Source organism: Notolabrus celidotus, chromosome 18 (genome assembly GCF_009762535.1).
Source record: "Notolabrus celidotus isolate fNotCel1 chromosome 18, fNotCel1.pri, whole genome shotgun sequence".
In the NCBI taxonomy this organism is placed as follows: domain Eukaryota; kingdom Metazoa; phylum Chordata; class Actinopteri; order Labriformes; family Labridae; genus Notolabrus; species Notolabrus celidotus.
The window spans coordinates 11,295,491-11,316,190 of NC_048289.1; the positions used below are offsets into that span (position 1 = coordinate 11,295,491).

General features: G+C 40.8%; 1 protein-coding gene across 1 annotated transcript in view; it reads right to left on the bottom strand.

Moving 5' to 3' along the window:
* Positions 1-20,192, bottom strand: part of fam20cb (FAM20C golgi associated secretory pathway kinase b) — a 74,869-nt gene extending 54,677 nt beyond the window's left edge. The window contains exons 1-3 of the mRNA XM_034707285.1: positions 18,884-20,192; positions 18,548-18,723; positions 9,547-9,625 (exon numbers count right to left, since the gene is read on the bottom strand). Of these exons, the coding sequence (XP_034563176.1) occupies positions 9,547-9,625; positions 18,548-18,723; positions 18,884-19,428 (800 nt within the window). The 5' untranslated portion in view covers positions 19,429-20,192. The remainder of the gene's footprint in view (positions 1-9,546; positions 9,626-18,547; positions 18,724-18,883) is intronic.
* Positions 20,193-20,700: the final 508 nt, after the last annotated feature.

Genomic DNA, 20,700 nt, shown 5'->3' on the forward strand with positions numbered 1-20,700 from the left:
AACACCCTGGTGTAACAATTATAACGCAGGGGGAACAGTCAAAACATTAAGCAGAGAGAAGTGCAGAGCCTGAAGTGCTGCTAAATCACACATCTCACGGTGGCTGTAATTTTAGATTAATTATTCAGCTGAACCCATTTTACAACAGAAAAGTCAAGAGCAGAAATATTTCCTGAGGTTGGCTGGTGCATTTGCAGGCGATTATAATATTCTGTTATTGTTCATGATCCTCAAGTGTTCCGTTTAAGGTTTGGAGCGCATGCACACCAAATTGCATTCACAGTCTTTACAGACTAATTTCTTATATAAGCAACTTGAATGTTTTAGCTGGGAGGTGTGTGACCGCAGAGATATAAAGATAATGTAAATACTACATGCATGTGTGTGTATGGGGATGTGAGGATTTAAGTATAGGAACTTCTTTAATCAGATAAAACCATTACTTTAATTATCAGCATGTAATGCATGCAAACACATTCATTGTGGAGTTCATTGATATACTACTGCATGCCACAAGTATGTGTAGTATAGAGTGTAGTTTCTCTATCTACTGCATAATCCAAAATGCCAAAGTGCTTATATAAGAGGTGTAAAAGTGAAAAATTGGCACAGACAAGAGACGACTTAAATCGGTGAAACGGAAATTATTTGCAATATCTGTAGTAAACAGCAGAGGGAGCTGTTTGTCTTTGACTTCTCTTTTTCAACATCATTGAAGACTGTAGTGAGGGGCATGTCCACAGGGGTAGCCAGGGCCCCTCCTTGAAATCCGACTGGCCTCCCTCCATGCCAAAAAACATCCTTAACCATGATTGGTAATCAGCCTTGCCAGAGGCAGGTCATGTGTTAAAACAACTCTTTTGACTGTGCTATACTAGCTAGTTTTCTTCACACTTAAATTAAGCTTATTTTCTTTCATTTGTACATTAAATCGGATTAAATCACTTCTCACAACTATTTCATTGGACAGTAGCAAGGGAGAGGAATCAGTCAATCAAAAATTGCAAGCACACTCCTGCACACTGTCTGATTTTTAAAAAAATACTGGCAATATTTCATATACCAGATTTTTCGGGCTACAGGAATTTTGCATGTATTTTTTGCTGTTACAGTTTGAAGTTTGCTTTCAGTTGTGACATAGGACAAACATCTTTTCAAGTCTTTAAAGAATTGAGCTTGAGAAGATTCATAAGTTGCCTCTCAATCTTGTTACTGTTTATGTTAAGAAAAAACTAAACACAGGCTTACTATCTTATAAATACTTTGATGTGAGACGTCAAGGTAGGTATGAAATAGGGAAGACAACGGGTAAATAAATGCCACTTGTTTGTTTGTGTGTGTGTTCACGAAAACTTTGAGCCACCCCTAAGCCAGTATCCAAGTTGGGCCACCCCAGTCAAAAATGTATGGACACGCCCATGTCCCAAGTGTATTAGCTGACCACTATGGCATTACTAATTTTTCCTCCTTATAAGATTGATCCATATCTTTTTTTCTCTCTCTACTCTTTTGCTAATCTTTCTCGAGTAGTGTGTCCACACCTGAGAAAGAGAGATGTAATAGACAAGGCTACGACAACTCTAAAGCTTTAGCCTCCTCTGGGGGTGCTAATGCATTGAACATTCATTACTGTTAATGTTCTTTTAGCTATTTGCTTCTGCTCCTGTGCCTCTGTGGACTGGGGGGAGTACCCGTTGTGTCCTTTCAAAATAAAACCATGTTGTTTTTTGTTTTTATGGAAACATGGAAAAAGTAACCTGGGACTGAAGCACTTAAAAACACAAAATAAAAGCATTACAAATGGCATTTATTTAATCTCTTCTCTAAAGCTTGTACATGAACTAGGTTACTTACACCCTTGAAAACATCATAAAACATTTGCATCTTGAACCCAGTGCCACGAGTTCTGAGGTATTATGAGCTGAGTGTTTCTTTATATCCTTTTACATGCTTTACAATATGGGTCAGTGCAGCCACATAAATAGCCAGGACTTAAAGGGTTAACTTCCAACCCCCCCTTCCATCTCAAGCGTTGCCACTGTGCTGCTGTGAATTTCCTCTATTTCCAACTCGAGCTGCACTCATCATCTGCGCTCTGAATGACTTGTCCTGAGGCGGTTCATCCCTTTATTTCCTGATTCAAAGTCAAAGCAGAGGCACAGGGGACCTTGTGAATATGACATCACACAGTAAACAAGCGCCCATGCACACTCACTGACAAACAAACAACCTAACTACAAAGAAATATGAGTGGGTTTAGTCCACAGACATGTCAGGTTGTTTGACATCCTTTTGTTCGGCAACATATCGGAACAATCCCTCAATTGTCCTGTCTTCGTCAGTCACCCCAGTGTTCAGTCTGTGCCGTGTTTGAGGACAAATCTGGGCAGCTTTAAACAGGAATAAAAAAGGGGGGTTGTTGAGACATGCTTGCCCCATGTTCACACAGAGCTCCCTCAATCTTATTCTTTCACCTCCCACGGCTTATGCAGCTTGATGATACAACATCAACTCTTCCACGCCGCCAACTTCCCACCAATATTTCACATTAAACGCAGACATTTCCTCCAGGCTGTTATTTCTGCTCCTGTCAATAAGTTATCGACACAAACGGGGTGACATTATGTGGCTCCTGTCTCTTGCCTCCCCGATGTGTCAATCAAAAATTACTCACAGACCCGACTCAGGATGGATATAGATCGCTCAGTGGGGGGGAGCTGTGGAAAGAGCAGATATCTCTTCGAGGGATACCGGGATTGATTAGCGTGTGACTGAGCCAACAGCCGGCTGATTGACAAGCAATACAATTAAGTGAGAGCGAGATGGAACGGAAGACCATCATTATATCAATCATCAGTACTTCACTCGCTGCTTTCTTTCGATCATCTGCGCTTATGGTCTAATAGGCTTTGTCTGGTGTGAGACTGTAAATATTAAAATCTCGTATCAGTGTTCACAGCAGCTCAAAGACACACTTGAAAAAGAAAGAAAGACAGCCAAAAGATAAAAAGTTTCACAAAAATCCACAGAGACATCATCGTTTAAAGCACTGTAAAGTATGACTCTACAGCTAGGACTCAAACACACCATATAGCAATGGTTTCTTTCTGTACTCTGAGGCATACATTACAAAAATCCCTGGTGGTCCTAGAGGTACATGCATGCCGTATTACTCCACTTAGAGGTACATGGACACCCCTGACAGCTAAAGGCACAATATACAGTTTAGTATTATTTGAACTTGAAGGGAAGCCTCTGAAGGTACAAAATGTATTGTTACTGAAGCAGGTCTCCCACAGGGACTGAACCTTTTCAAAGAGGAGGCTACTTTTTTCCACAGAATAACACCGCCGTAGGCCAAATGTCCAGTTTTAGGCTGCTGTAATTTGTAGAGTGGCTGCTGGCAAGAACAGTCCAAACTGTTATTGGCTATTGGGTAAAGTGAGTTGATGTGAGTTTTCATTTAGAAGGACTTGGATAGTGTGGCCAAAGAAAAAGAGAGCCATTGGAGCTCATAAAGCCTGACTGTAAGAGTTAAAAACACAGAGGCAAACAAGAACAAAACAACCTGTACAAGATTTATTTGAAAGTTATCACTGTTTCCTGATTGCTTGTTAGGCGTCCGTCAAGGTTCCATTATAGGGCCTTTTTCAATCAAATACATTCACAGGAATGTACAAAAATTCTTCAGAAGTGTTTCTATAATACTTGGCAGGAGTAACTTAAAAAAAAATAATCTTAATAAAGGCGTACTCACGTACTGTATACAGTTTAAAATATAAAAGTTTAAAAATATAGAAATATAAGTACATATAACCAAACTCAAAAGAACACGAGTATGTCATAATAAATAATATATTATAAAAATACTAAAATAAATAAAATAATACAAAATAATATGTATATATGTAAAAACTGGCACCTCTCTTCTAATCAAAGATTTTGTCCGGTACATGTGTAAGTACTTTTTTTTTTTCAATCAAAAGTTCTGATTCTGCTCCGTTAAAGTGGCCAAACATATCACTCATAAAGAAAAATCTCCCCCTAGCAGTGTTTTCAGGCATACAATATGTCTACATAAAAAACTATCTATCTTAATGCTGGGGGTTTTGTTAGATTTTGTAGGTCCTATTGACATTAATATTGATTTCACTCTGTTTTATAACCTGATAAAATCTCCTCACAGGAGCTTTATCCATACACATCTTGGAAGAAACCAGCTGAGCATAACAAGCATGTCTACAGCTGTCAAGATAACTGTGATATTTTTTCTAGATCTAAAAAAGCATGATAATGTATTTTTTATACTGAGGTAAGAAAAGTTTAGTCGATAGTCCCAACTTCACTCCGTACAGTGTTTGTTTAAGGGAACAAAAGCAGAAATTATGAAACACCCACAATCCAGGGTTATTTCCGTCATGGCCATGGGCACTACAGGATATAGAGGATGACACAGATGAGATGTGATTCAGCTTAGTCATCAAACTCCACTTTATGCAGGTTACAGTGTAGTTGTTGTGACACAGAGCACAACTATGTTGTTTCCATTTGCTCACTTATGCAACACAGGGCTGGGCATCAGATGGGATTTTTAGTGTCATACCTTAAATCCTGTAGTCTTTACAGCTATTGCAAAACAATGGCTGTGTCTGACAAGTTGAAAGCATTGTTTAGAAAACTGGACCGCAAACAGCAATTTAGTGGACTGTTTTTTATGTGTAACATTACAGAAGATAGGTACAGTAGATCAATTTCTTAATGTCTGAATCCAGTAGAAGGTGATAAAATGTCTGTATTATACACTGAAAACCATACAAAGGGATGAGATGTGAGGAACGAGATTAATACATGATAAATAATGAATCATTTTGATGACTTTTCTGAAAAATGTCACACATCTGCTGGTGCCACATGTTAAAGTTTACTTCTTTTGTCACATTAAAGGTGAATTTCTGTCACTTTTGTTGGCAGATGTCACTAAAGACAGTCTGAAAATGTGATTATCTACAACTGTTGACATTTTATTGGCCAAACCTTTAATTGACTAATCTTTAAACAAGGGGTATATGGATCAATTGACTGAAATAATCCTGGCTGCAGCCCAGCTTAAGTGTGTATAACCTGAGAAAACGCATAAAGAGAGACCCGACCACAACAAAGCATTGGCACTGACCACAGCAGCTTGATCATTCTCTCTAACTGAGAGAAAAGGAAACAAGAAGAAAGAATAACTGAGGATCGATACAGCAGGCTTGTTAATGGATTTCTTCATCTGTGCCGTTCATTAAAGAACATAAAACAGAGAAAAACAAACTAAAGGAGGAGCAGCAGAGACAAGGAGGGAGTGACGAAGAATACTAAAAGTGAGAAAAAGACCACTTAAAGTGAGAGTGCAGGGCTCCACAGATATGGATGGTTGGAAGGTCGATCGTTACCCAGACGCCACATGCAGTCTTGCCGTCCTGCCTGCCTTCGCTGCCTGATTGCTTGGCACACATTTGCATCAGAGTCGAGAGGAGCAGAGCGGAGAAGCACAGCCGGAGAAGTCTTTGATCTCTCAGCCCCTGTCTCTTTGATGCACCATGTGGAAACACACCAGCAGATTTGAGAACAAGTCGATGATGTTGGGTGTTAAGTGGATGCGTGTATATGTGTGTCGATGTTACGCGTGTGTGCATGCGCGATCTCTGCGAGGGAAAATCGTGTACATAGCAGGGATGACTGTGCAAATCTGTCAAGACCTTGATTGCAGTCCAAATGAGCACAACACACATGCCAGCATGGGTTGCCCTATTTTGTTAAAGTCAAGTGCATTCAAGCAGGAGGGGAATGAAAAAGCTCCCCCCCCACCCCAGTACCACACACACACACACACACACACACACACACACACATACACACAAACACACACACTTCACTCTTCAGGATTATTAAACATCACAGCGGATCTGACAACCACAACTGTCAAGCAACAGATTTACATCCAACCCCATCACCCCGTGCTTTTCTCGGAAAATGTCATTTCATATTCCCGTCTGGGTTCAAATTCGAGGCAGTGCACCGAGATAATCTGTGGATTTTGACTCTGTGCGTGTATCGACACCGCTCTCTGCCCACATCTCATCATCTGTCTCTCCCCCCACCCCCCTCTCTCCTCCTAAACCTTGCCCCCTCACCTCTCCTCCTTCCTCTCTTGCACTCCTCTCCTCTCCCATCCCTTCTTCTCCTTCTCCTCCTCTCTCCTCATTCCCATCGCTCCTCTCCGGCCTGTCAGGATGATTTCAGGCTTGTTGCGTCTGGCCTGACTTAGTGTGGTGCGATTGGAGCAGTAATTACAACAGGCTCTGAATAGCTTTTCCTCCCACGGAAAACCACGCTACCTATCATCCCCAGGCTTAACCCTGCTCTCCACGCTGACATGTAGGGGCCAGACAACAGCCTGTGTAGAAAACCATTAACCCACAATTAAATTACAATCACCATAACAAAGGACGGGTGACATTTAAATCCACCAAACGAGGAGGGATTAGGAGCAAAGAGCACTTCTCTTGGGGTGTGTTATCATCAAAATATGACAGTGTGGATAAAGGAAATGTGAATTAATCAAATATTACACAGTCTCTACCAGTGTTGCAGATTGGTATTTAAATCCTCTACAAGTTAAGCCAAGCAGTATTACAGGGAGTGCAGAGCTTTTGCTCCTCTTCACCTTTTTATATGAGACATTAATCATATGCTGTAGTTCATCTACAGTTGGATGTTCCTCGTATCAAAACTGGAATAGGATTCAGAGGAAGACGAGGCAAAGAACAGAGGCTTGGTGGGTGGATCATACAGATCCCAGCAATTATATCTGGCATCATTACAGCACGAAAACTCAGGGGAAACAATGACAAAATACAGCACCTGGGCTAGCAAGAGTGCCTGAGAGACTCTTGCTTGTAGACTCCATAGCTTCCAATCCCAAAATACACAGCTTAATTTATAGGTACATTTAGCGCCATATTGTTCAGGAAATGTAACTCGATAAAAACTCAAACAAGAACTGCTACCGTAGGCACAGTTTGGTGTAACTCCACCCACAGCACCACTATCCTCTCGAGAAACCACCTTCATGGCCTTTGTCACTCTTTTAGCCAGGCGCTTTAATATTGCTTAAATGGAAATCCCCCACACCTCCTTCCCATATAGTTTGGTTAAAGGACATCCTTGACTTTGTCAACCCGGAGAGAATCAGACACTTAGTGAGAGGCTCCCTGAGGGAATTTCACAGGATGTGGGACTCGTTCTCTAAGTATCTGCTGGAGCTGGACCTCTCTGAGATCCCTGATCTAATGATTACCTTTTTGGCAATTTTCAAAAGTGATGTTGAGGGCAGCAGACTGACCAATAACAATTTATTTATTTGTGATTGTTTTTATTATTTATTAAATTTTTGTATATATCTATTTACTTAATTATTTACTTTATTTTGCTATCTATTTATAGATATTGATTTGTATACGTTTCTTTATATCTTTTACATTTTAATATAATAAGTACTATTGTTGTTGTTGTTGTTGTTGTTGTTGTTGTTGTTGTTGTTGTTGTTGTGTGTCACTGTCCGTGTGCTGTCTTGGTTTTGTGTTGTTTGCATTTGACAAAATGTAAAAAAAAATATCTGTGAAAAGAAAAAGAACTGCTACCGTTGATTCTTTCTTTAGTACTTTGAATATTAAGTAACCAAGACAGTGGAAATGTAGCATTATAAGCCCTTTTTGCATCGCCTGTTCAAGATAGGATTGTTGAGACTGTTAGGCTAATGGTGCGGTGAAGTCTATCCATGCTGAGCAGACGTCAAAGGAAGTTTAAAAAAAAAAAAAGCAATAGGGAGAAAGTGTCATCAGAACGGCGCTCAGTGTTTGTGTGTGTCTGATTGTGTTTGTATTGTAACACAATGTAAAAATAAGGGCTATCAAACGATTCGTTTTTTTCGATCCCAATTAGTTGTTGAATTTCAAGAATCCCACTTGTGTTTTTAATCGTTCTTACTAGTGTCTTCGTTCAAGAATCAAATTAATTAGTGAAGTCTTCCACAATGTTAACTGACCTGCAGTCAAATACCGCCCATTTGGCAGGTGCAGTAACTAACTTCTTCAGTTTATATTCATCCACACGTCTGTGGCGACTCGTGCACTCCAGAGTATTGCTCTGATGGCTTTTGTGATGCTGCTGCCTGCTGACATCATTCTGATTAGCTGCACTTGTATGCTTAGCTCGTAGGTGGTAGCTCAAACTCAAAGTACTTTAATGAACTTTACTTGGACAAATTGGTGATTCAAGCCAAATGCTAACATCATCATGTTAACACACTGATAATGATAGCACGCTATGTTAAGGGTTATTATCAAGTTTCACCATCTTAGCTTGATGTGTTAGCATGCTTACAGGAATAACTTTAGCCTTCACTTGTACTTAAATCTTCATAAGTTAATCGTTAGGGCCTTTCTTTTAATTAAATATCATTCCACAGCACTGACATAAGTACCCAATTTCACTGCAATCAATCAGGTACATATTTTAGTCAGGACAGAGGTGTCACCACTGCAGTCACAAGATAGCATATGGCTAAACAATTCCATACCGGGTGCGGACTTAGCCTAATGGTTAAGTTGCGCTCATGTAGCAGGTGGCCCGGGTTCAACTCCAGTCTGCGGCCTCTTTCCCGTATGTCATTCCCCCCACTCTCTCCCAGTTTCCCACACTATCCACTGTCCTCTCCTCTATAAAATAAAGGTGTCAAAGCTCCACAAATATAACTTTAAAAAAAAGTTCCATATCCAAAAAAGTAGGGACAGACAAGTTACATTGCATTTTACACTTTGCCGTCATCCATAATAATAAAAGTGAAAGTAAGAAGTCTGTAAAGGTCACTGGTCCCAAATTTGCTAAGGACTCCATTGGGTTATGAGTACCTAAAAGCTGTAGCACACAAATCACTAAACAGTGACATTTAGCACACTGGCTGGTGTGACATTATGAAAACACCAGAAATTGATCAGATGACAGAGTCATAAAACGGCACAGCCGGTGTTGCCCGAGGGCTGAGGACATCCAACATGGCCTCTAAAACAGACGTGCAGTGTCATCTGACAGCCCTGTGAGGTGAAATGCCTACTCAACGCCTGCCTCTGACACAGCAGAATGATGTTGGCCTTCAATCAAATATCAAGGTTGTGCTGAAATGAAAGCAATTTGATATTGCCAGAGAGGAGAATGAGGAAATGAGATTGATGTTGTGAGGAGAATGAATGGGTGTTGGGATGAGAGAAGGAAGTCAGTCAAAGTAGAAAGCTGCATAGTTGGTGTTTTATGCTGAAATGGCACTCAACCTTAAACTCAATACTCCAGAGATTGTTTTTTCTTGAAGAGAGTGGACTCCCGCCAGGTAGTGGCGCAGAGATGAGAAGGCAGTTCAACCAAAAGAACAATGGGGCTGGAGGGAACTATTTTTAAAACACATACAACATATAAAATGTGTTTTTGCTGAAGAGCAGGAAAACTTACTTCATGGGTTTGAAGAGAGCTTGGCCATAGTTGTGGAAGGTCATGATGAGCTTGAGCTGAGTGCCTCCAGACTTCATTGCTGTAGAAGTAAAACAGGAACACAGCTATTAGCAAATAATTAACTGAGGCTATAAATATTTTACTGTAACACATAAAGAAATGAGCTGTAGTAATGGGCATACAAGCTGTTATGCTTTGAAACAAACTAACTCTCTAGAGTTTATTTTACGTCTCATTAACAGAGGGCTAATCTAACGTTGTTAGCTGACCATTCACTAACACAACTGTAGTTTATGATTAAGTAGGCTGCTGACAGTTCAATATTCATTTCAATAACTTAAGAAACAACAAAATACAACTACATTTCAATTTAAGTGTTTAACTTTTAACCAGGCAGTCTATTACATTTCCCTTTGGCTGTACTTTAGCATATTAACTTCTGAAGCAGGTTTGCCGTTAAAAAAATCTGACATAACTCAAGACTACAACTCATCGACAAGATAAAAAACACATTAGCAAGTTAGTTAAATTGCGCAACACATAAACACAGGGCTCTCAGGTTTGGGCAGTGGGGGGGGGGGGGGGGGGGGGGGGGGATTGGCTGTTGGGTAGCTATATTTCTGTCTTTCTTTTTGATTAGCTGTAGCGTTGAACACTCCCTCTGAAGGAAAAACAGCGCAAATTGGTAGTCATTGTCCTAGTAATTATTGGGCGTGAGGAATACAAAGTGTGAGCATGTGAACAGGTACACGCCATAGACTGTAAATAAAAAGGTACACGCCCAATGCGTGAGACATGAGAGCCCTGCATGGTACTTTTAAATGCTTAATTTTGTTTCTTAACAGCAGTCAACGATCTTCAAATATGAATGTACAACAATATGACAAGAAATGTTTTTTTAAATTATTATATTTGACATGCTATCACATTTCATTTTAATAATTCTTCCCGATAAATGACCTTAATTAACTTATCAAGTGTAAACGTGAACAGAAACCTTAAAAAGCTGTTGCGTCCAAAATAAAGTATACTCAGTCAGAACTAACTAAGACTTCAATATTGAAACTTGGTTGAAAACAGGGGGAACCCAGAACGTCCATTTTCAACCAGCTAAAATAAAGTTGCAACATCAACATTTCAGGAGACAGATGTTTGTCTTGCAATTTTGAATACAGGATTGTCTTCTTTTCTTTTTTGAGATGAAAATTACTTTTCTTCAACATAATTTTACGGCAGTAGTTCAAATCCTGTCTGTGAAGAGACGTAATGTCAACTAGTTTCATTATTTCATACAAAAATCATAAATATGGCATTTAAGTGATGTGTAATCTTAACAAGAAGGATCAGAGAAATCCTAAAACACGTTTACACCAATCAGCCATAATATTATCTGCAGACAGACCTCTTCTTCAATCTGCATTGTGCATGTACATCCTTTTCTTTGGAACGTAATGTTGTTGCGTTGTTTTACCCGGATACAGTGATGCTATTTTTGATTGGCTGTTGGAAAGCTATGTTCCTGTCTTTCTTTTTGATTAGCTGTAGCGTTGAACACTCCCTCTGAAGGGAAAAAACAGCGCAAATTGGTAGTCATTGTCCTAGTAATTATTGGGCGTGAGGAATACAAAGTGTGAGCTTGTGAACAGGTACACGCCATAGACTGTAAATAAAAAGGTACACGCCCAATGCGTGAGACATGAGAGCCCTGCATGGTACTTTTAAATGCTTAATTTTGTTTCTTAACAGCAGTCAACGATCTTCAAATATGAATGTACAACAATATGACAAGAAATGTTTTTTTAAATTATTATATTTGACATGCTATCACATTTCATTTTAATAATTCTTCCCGATAAATGACCTTAATTAACTTATCAAGTGTAAACGTGAACAGAAACCTTAAAAAGCTGTTGCGTCCAAAATAAAGTATACTCAGTCAGAACTAACTAAGACTTCAATATTGAAACTTGGTTGAAAACAGGGGGAACCCAGAACGTCCATTTTCAACCAGCTAAAATAAAGTTGCAACATCAACATTTCAGGAGACAGATGTTTGTCTTGCAATTTTGAATACAGGATTGTCTTCTTTTCTTTTTTGAGATGAAAATTACTTTTCTTCAACATAATTTTACGGCAGTAGTTCAAATCCTGTCTGTGAAGAGACGTAATGTCAACTAGTTTCATTATTTCATACAAAAATCATAAATATGGCATTTAAGTGATGTGTAATCTTAACAAGAAGGATCAGAGAAATCCTAAAACACGTTTACACCAATCAGCCATAATATTATCTGCAGACAGACCTCTTCTTCAATCTGCATTGTGCATGTACATCCTTTTCTTTGGAACGTAATGTTGTTGCGTTGTTTTACCCGGATACAGTGATGCTATTTTTTGATTGGCTGTTGGAAAGCTATGTTCCTGTCTTTCTTTTTGATTAGCTGTAGCGTTGAACACTCCCTCTGAAGGGAAAAACAGCGCAAATTGGTAGTCATTGTCCTAGTAATTATTGGGCGTGAGGAATACAAAGTGTGAGCTTGTGAACAGGTACACGCCATAGACTGTAAATAAAAAGGTACACGCCCAATGCGTGAGACATGAGAGCCCTGCATGGTACTTTTAAATGCTTAATTTTGTTTCTTAACAGCAGTCAACGATCTTCAAATATGAATGTACAACAATATGACAAGAAATGTTTTTTTAAATTATTATATTTGACATGCTATCACATTTCATTTTAATAATTCTTCCCGATAAATGACCTTAATTAACTTATCAAGTGTAAACGTGAACAGAAACCTTAAAAAGCTGTTGCGTCCAAAATAAAGTATACTCAGTCAGAACTAACTAAGACTTCAATATTGAAACTTGGTTGAAAACAGGGGGAACCCAGAACGTCCATTTTCAACCAGCTAAAATAAAGTTGCAACATCAACATTTCAGGAGACAGATGTTTGTCTTGCAATTTTGAATACAGGATTGTCTTCTTTTCTTTTTTGAGATGAAAATTACTTTTCTTCAACATAATTTTACGGCAGTAGTTCAAATCCTGTCTGTGAAGAGACGTAATGTCAACTAGTTTCATTATTTCATACAAAAATCATAAATATGGCATTAAAGTGATGTGTAATGTTAATAAGAAGGATCAGAGAAATCCTCAAACACGTTTACACCAATCAGCCATAATATTATCTGCAGACAGACCTCGTCTTCAGTCTGCATTGTGCATGTACATCCTTTTCTTTGGAACGTAATGTTGTTGCGTTGTTTTACCCGGATACAGTGATGCTATTTTTTGATTGGCTGTTGGGTAGCTATATTCCTGTCTTTCTTTTTGATTAGCTGTAGCGTTGAAAATTCCCTCTGAAGGAAAAACAGCGCAAATTGGTATTCGTTGTCCTCGTAATTATTGGGCGTGAGGAATACAAAGTGTGAGCTTGTGAACAGGTACACGCCATAGACTGTAAATAAAAAGGTACACGCCCAATGCGTGAGACATGAGAGCCCTGCATGGTACTTTTAAATGCTTAATTTTGTTTCTTAACAGCAGTCAACGATCTTCAAATATGAATGTACAACAATATGACAAGAAATGTTTTTTTAAATTATTATATTTGACATGCTATCACATTTCATTTTAATAATTCTTCCCGATAAATGACCTAAATTAACTTATCAAGTGTAAACGTGAACAGAAACCTTAAAAAGCTGTTGCGTCCAAAATAAAGTATACTCAGTCAGAACTAACTAAGACTTCAATATTGAAACATGGTTGAAAACAGGGGGAACCCAGAACGTCCATTTTCAACCAGCTAAAATAAAGATGCAACATCAACATTTCAGGAGACAGATGGTTGTCTTGCACTTTTGAATACAGGATTGTGTTCTTTTCTTTTTTGAGATGAAAATTACTTTTCTTCAACATAATTTTACGGCAGTAGTTCAAATCCTGTCTGTGAAGAGACGTAATGTCAACTAGTTACATTATTTCATACAAAAATCATAAATATGGCATTAAAGTGATGTGTAATGTTAACAAGAAGGATCAGAGAAATCCTCAAATACGTTTACATCAATCAGCCATAATATTATGCCTGACACAGTGTCGGCCTCCCCTCTGATCAGTTCAGGTCAAAACAGCCCTGACCTTGGGCTTGGTTATCAGAACCCACAGATGCTTGATTAGAATGAGATCTGGGGAGTTTAGAGGCCAAGTCAACCCCTTAAATTTGTTGTCTTGATCCTCCAGGGCAACTTTTCCATCGCTCTGCAGTCCAGTTCTGATGTCGCCTAATGCTGGTGCTTTTTGGAGGTGGACAAGAGTCAGCATGGGCACCCTGACCAGTCTGTGACTACACAGGCCCCTATGAAACAAACCAAGATGCACTGTATGTTCTGACACCTGTCTTTTAGAACCAGTCCTAACCCTTTCAGTATAGGTTGAGCTCCAGTAGCTCTTCTGCTGGACTGGACCACATGAGCCAGCTCTCCCTCACCAAACACATCAGTGAGCCTTTTCTGCCCATGACCTGCTGCCAGTTCATCGGTTCAGCTGTTCACTGGCTTTCCTTCCAATCCGCTAGCCATCACAATTTTAGCCCTTGTCAAAGTCACTCACATTCTCAGGCTTGCTCATTTTTCCTGCTTCCATCACATCAACTGTGAGGACAAAATGTTCATACGCTGCCCACGATATCACACCCACTGACAGGTGCTGTTGTAAAGAGATGATCAATGATCTTCACTTCACCTGTCAGTGCTCATAATGTTATGGCTGATCAGTGTATGTTGCTGAGTTAAGCAAAAAGGTATGATTTAAACAGGGCTGTGTTCTGTTAATAGGGATCGTAGCATAATGCATTAATGCCTCGTCCTGATTGGAACAAGATAATTGCACACCTGCAACTTCCACTGCCTTGTTGTTAAAGAGCACTATTGTGTACGTGATCCTGCATGTTTGTGTCTGCCTTTGTGAGTCTTTGTGTGTGTGAGCTTGTGCTTTGAGTGCTGATGTCACAGTGTTTGTTTGATGGGAAGGGAGAGTGAGGGGGTGAAGGACAGCCAGTGCTCGCCCGACGCTCACTCTGTGCCTCCGCTGTTTATTCTCTCTGTGTATTCTCTGGAGGGTCCATCCCCTCTCTCTCTCTCACTCTCTCTCTCACTTTATCTCTTTGTGTTTCTATTCATCCTCCTATCCTTCATGTTTTCTCCCTTTTTGAACATGATAATGCAGTCTAAAGGCACTCGTGGGACCGGGCTCAGCGCTGCGGCGAGGACTCTTCAGGGCTAGAAATCCGTCGAAATTCGCAAAAAGAGAAGAACAAGGCAGCCATTGAGCCCGTTGTCCCCTCAGCTAATCGATCGGAAGCAGTGTTTTGATGGCCTTTTGCCAAAGAACAACCCTCTCAATCAATGTTCTCATTTATTTTTACAAATGGGAATCACAGGGACAAGGGAAACGTTTACTGAGAAAAAAAATACACGTGAAAAGAAATCAATCTCTGTCTGCTTGCACCTGCTGCTGTGTGACGTTTTGCGTGTAGAAGACAATTTAAATAAGTGTAAATCTAACTGTAATCATAGAGAACTCGTGCATGCAGAGCAGCTGTATACAGGAAACTTGACATATTGATTAATTTGAGAGAGAGCAAACGGTTTTTGTCAGGACTTCATGCAAACATTTTCAGCTCCTCTAGTTTTGGGGCTGCGCACTCACCCCTTCAAAGTAAAAGCTTTTAATTAAAATCCATAAAAACCTTCATCATATCTGCCACTTTTGCATGCTACAACTTCATCAATGATGACTGCTCAACAGAAGTAGTGTATTATGTATTGAAGTACTCCTATGCTTAAGTTTAGATAATAACCAACTGCTATTGGCTTCTATTGGTATTCTGCCCCGGGCCTGTGTAAAGGCTCTGTAATTACTGAGCCACTATGTATTTAGCTGGCTAGAGACGCTAAGAACTGCTTCCTCTATCCACCCAGCCTGAGACACAGAAAGCAAAAGGGAGAAAACTAGACAACATCTGGAGCAGAAAACGAGAAAAGAAAGTAAAAAGAATTCCTCTTTGAGTGGCCTGACAGAGATGCTAGTTGTATAAGCAGCTAATCCTCTCCAAGATAAGTATTTAATCTTTGCTATAGGCCTGTAACAGTTCTGTTACTGGCACATGAACCTGAAATCTGCAATCACTTCCAGCAGCGAGCGCAAGATGGGCGACCTTGAATCGACAAGCACTCTTGGAATGTAGGAGTCGGACCGAGCCAAAATGAAAGACAATCCCCTGAAAAAGAAAAAAAAAGGAGAAATAGATTCCATATAACTGGCCTAGCATGGATTAACGCCTCTGTCAAGTATCGTCTTGCACTTGCATGGAAAGCTCTGCATGCTTTCTGCAGAAGACTTGTGTTTTCTGTGCACTTGTTAAGGGAAACACAAACAACAGCATTTGAAGGGAATCAAACTAAGATGTGTAGCTGTGTGATTTTCATAGAGACCAGGTGTTCTCCCCAGCTTGATGTATTCTTCTAGTGGGGATACGTGAGTGAAGATTGTGGTGTTTTATTACAGCAGTGTCTGTCCCACTATAGCCTGAAGTCGACTTCCAGCTTCATGCATACTTCTGTGTGTTTTTATGTCATGCGTGCCTGTGGCAGTGAGGGGCACAGTTGTCCATCACATTGCAGCTCCTCCTCTTACTGTTAACCGGTAGACCCAGTTACATTAGTGGCACACATTCCCCTCTGGCGCTCTGTTAAGCTTGACACTCAGTGTTTCGAGATTAGGCTTTTTTCACTCACTTTCAATACTTTCTATACAACACATTTTGGTCTTCTTACAACTTCACTATTTCAGGGACTCCCTCCAAAGAAAACTTGCACACTGACTCTAACTGAACTTTGATGAACAAGCTTAACTGTAAAAAGTTCATCAACACCAATTCTTTGGGTTTAAGTTTCCTATTCAAACTGTTAACAGCCTTATAAAAAATCTTTCATCAGTTCATCTAAAGAGGGGTACACACAACAAGATATCGGAGGGATTTGAGGCCTGATTCCTCCAATCCTACAAAAGTCAGCAAAGGCCTGATTTTCTAACGATCGAAAGATTATTTAGCCAGATTTTCCTGTTGTGTGAGGTGCGTTATGAGTGATCTTACTTCCCCCTGATTTTACTTCCCTCAGCAGATGATCAAGGCCACTATCATCTGACATTTTTAATGATTAACAGTTTTAATATTTATGATCAGATATCTTACTGTGGTGGGGAACCCGAGGAAAATGGGCACACACTGTGGATAGTCACATATAACAGAACAATAGCCAAATGGGATGCAGGCTGACTGAAGAAGGAAACAGAAAATGCAGCCGTGGCGACAACAGCAAACAAGAAGCGTAAACTTGGATGGACTTCAGAAATGGAGGACCAACTTGTTGATTTGTGGCCTGTAAAACATACCGCAATTTAAATAACAAGGAGAAGAGTTGGACAGAAATTGCTGCCACAATGGAAAGAACCAAGTAGCCAAACAGCTAGCAATATTCAGCTCATTACACATCCTCTCGTCTGCTATGTTTGTTAACTCTAAAGTCATTTTTGAGATTTTGTAAGATTTCCAGTTTTGATAGTAGGAATTCTGGTGAATGAAATCTATTTGTGTGTGGTGTGCTGGATGCATCCTTGCACTCCACACTCTATAAGAACAGAACTGCTGTATCCTTCATTATTTGTTGTCATGTGTGGGGTCTCCCACATCTTCAACATCTGTTTAGATTCTAAATATCTTTTAAAAATCTTAATTGTCAGGGTCAAGGCAGGTTTTTCCGTGGTGAGGTTTGGGATGCCTGAGGGTCCTAAAGACACTGACGGGGATGGGGTTGGGGAGGTCGCAAAATACCTTTCAAAAAGACAAAAACTATTGATATTTAGTATTGCATATTCATCCATTATTGTAAAATGATTTTTATTTTTTATATGATACTTTGAAAATAAAAAAATGCTCTATCAGTTTTCTGCTTTCTTTGTTGTCACATGACCCCTAAGGTGGTTACAACAGGTTAACAAGCATCAGCAGCAGCAGGTAACACTACGACATGTGCACACAGGTAGGGTAATTTTCTGCAGACCATCTAAATAACGTATCTTAGGATTTAAGCCAGCATGAAACTCACAAACACAGACTCACCTGTGCGTCTGCTTACTAAAAAGTCCTTTCACTGCTATCGTTTAAACACTGAAGATTACTTGTATTCTGCTTCTAGCCTTTGTTGAATTACTGTATAATAATAGCATGGTTGTTTGGCTCTTGTGTACTTCTGTGTTGTTCTAATGTCCGTTTTTTAAGTGGTCGATTTGTTTTTGCCTGCAGCATAGGCAGCGTTTAACCATCTCGGGGGACAGTCAGGGGGTCGCTGGTTTATTTATTGGTTAATGGTTAATTTATGCTGTTCCTCATCAGTAGGAATACTGCTGTTCACTTAGTTTCCTAATTTTTATCCTGTCTCAAGGAAATTCCTTGTATGTGTGAACCCACTCTGCAACAATCTTGATCCAAGTGAAGACCCATCATCTCTGCTTCATTTCCCATCATGCTTTGTGCTGGACTACTGCTCTGCCTCTGTCATTCACAGTATAGACTCTTAAAAATGAACTTTGAACTTTGTGCAATACACACAGACTCCTAAGAACTCGATAGAAAGACTAGTCCAGGTTTAATCTATGAATTCAACTTATATTTGCAGCCTGTCAAAATGTCCTTTATCAGGACTTTGAACTCTCTAGTTTCTTAATCATAAATAACCACGAATTAGGGTTCATACTATTACGGTAAGTCACAAAATGAGCACAGATTTGATCAAACAACCTTTTCTGTCCATTCAGCTTTGTGTCCTCATTGTGAGGTGTAATTTTGCCAGTCCACCTGTACACTAAAGCACTCTTTCTGGCTGTTATTGCCATGGAGTCACCTCCCCTCCTCCTTGTCTCTGTATGACTCACCCACACTGGTGATCCTCTGGGTGACCAGGTCCTTGAGAAGCGCATCGATGACCGGGTTATGTCTAGAGTACAGCTCGTATCGATTAATCCCAATGTGGAAGCGGAGCCAGTTGGGGTAAGAGTCGGCTGACAGCTCACCTGTGGGGCTGAACTCATCCAGGGTGCCTTCAGTGTTCCTGAGACAGGGAAGTAAAAAGAAAGCAGACAGAGGATTTAAAGGTTTATGTGTCAATGTAATAGCACAGAATTCAACATTAAGCTGTTTTTAGTTATATCTTGTTGCATTCAAGTAAGTTTTGTGGTGCTTTAAATAACTTTCTGAGTAAAACACATTACCATGCTTGATCCTCTGCAGCTTTGGGGTCAAATCTGATGTCTGTGTTGACGTTAAACAGCGTGTCCTCGTCTGTCAAAACTGGCACTGCTCTTTTATATAAAGGATGATCATACAGAGCAGACAACCTTGAACCTTTAACCGGCACGTTCTTGGTCATGGCAGCGTCCTGGATGAACTGTCTCTTCTTGTCACCGCGCTGCTGCTGCCCAGGATGCTCCATCCTCTTGAAACCCTGCTGTTGTGTTTTGTCGCCTGTGACCGGGCTCCTCTCCAGGGAGTGGGAGGAAACATTAGAGCTGGGCTCGTTGCTGAAGTCCTGGAGGATCCGCAGGGTGTGCTTGTTAGGCCAGCCTTGCTGCTGCTGCTGCTGCTGCTGCTTCCCCCAGCTCTGGGGCTCCTCGCTCGGCGTGTGCGAGCAGGAGCAGCCGCTGTTGCCGTGCCTCTCCAGCTTGGGTAACAAGTCTATCATAATGTGCATAGAGCACGCTATGAGGAACACCATGAGGATTAAAAAGCGGAATTTGCGCAGGAGGATCATCTTCATGGTCTCCTTTTTGAGCAGATGTGAGTATTTACTACAAATGATGAGCACGCAGATGAACAAGCTGACTACATCGCTGATGATGTTGACTAGACTGGACGCCAATCTAATGAAATAAACATTAAAAACGTAAGACCCATCTTCACTTGCCGTCTTGAGTAAAGGATTCAGTGTTCAGCCTTGTTTTTTTCAACATCAGAATCCTTGAAGCGCGCGTGTGTCCAGATTTCAACAGCGCAAAATCATCCGCAAGTGTGCAGGTAGAGCAGGTCGCGTGGGCTCAGACCAGCCGTGATTTAGCGCAAGCCACATCCTCTTCCACGGGAAATCTCAGCAGAAAACACATATAGTATAGCCTACAGCAGACAAGTGATCCCAGGGCAGCTGTGACACGCGCGGAGAACAATCCGTCAAAACGCGCGTGTCCAAAAGGTTCGAGGGTGCGTTTCGAACTCGATCCTGAGCTGGAAGAGCAGCCGCTGATCAGCTGGGACTTCATGTACAAGAAGTGTAGCTTCGCAGGTATTTTTTTAAGAGGGGAAAGTCCAAGAAAAGTAATGTTTCCCCGTCCACCTCAGCAATCAGCGGCGCGTGAATGATCTCACATCGAGCCCGGATGAATCACCCGACCCGAGGCGAGTCAAAGAAAGGGATATAAGCACAGTTAACAGGAGACAGAAAATCCTCCCGCAGGGGCCAGGCCACCTCTGGAATAAGAGAACGCACCCCTTGTAACATGTGTGAATGTGGGTGGGTGTGTTAAATATGATGATGAAGCCGGGACTAGATCCAGCCTTTTGCGCAGCGTCACTGTGCGCAGATTGGCTGAGGTGAGAGAGAGAGAGAGAGAGAGAGAGAGAGAGAGAGAGAGAGAGAGAGAGAGAGAGAGAGAGAGAGAGAGAGAGAGAGAGAGAGAGAGAGAGAGAGATCATGTGAAGCGTATAACTGCTCGTCTGTATTCCTCCTCTTGGAGAGACTCATCTCCTGCATGTCCCGGCTGCGCAACAAGAGGGCGTCTTTCCACTTTTCCAGCCACAGCGGCTTTTTTTTCTCAGGCTTTCTGAAATTCATCTGCTGGAATCCCTCTGAAATGTCTCCTCCGAGACGCAGTCAATCCGTCGATGATACATTAGACAGGCCTATTAGAGCGCTCATCAGTCTGAGGATCCACTCCCATCCTGCACTGCTGCCACTCAGCCGCAATCACATCTTCAATAACGTTGAAAGGCTGCATGAAATGAAAACCACAAAGCACCTTTCAGCAGCAGACTGAAA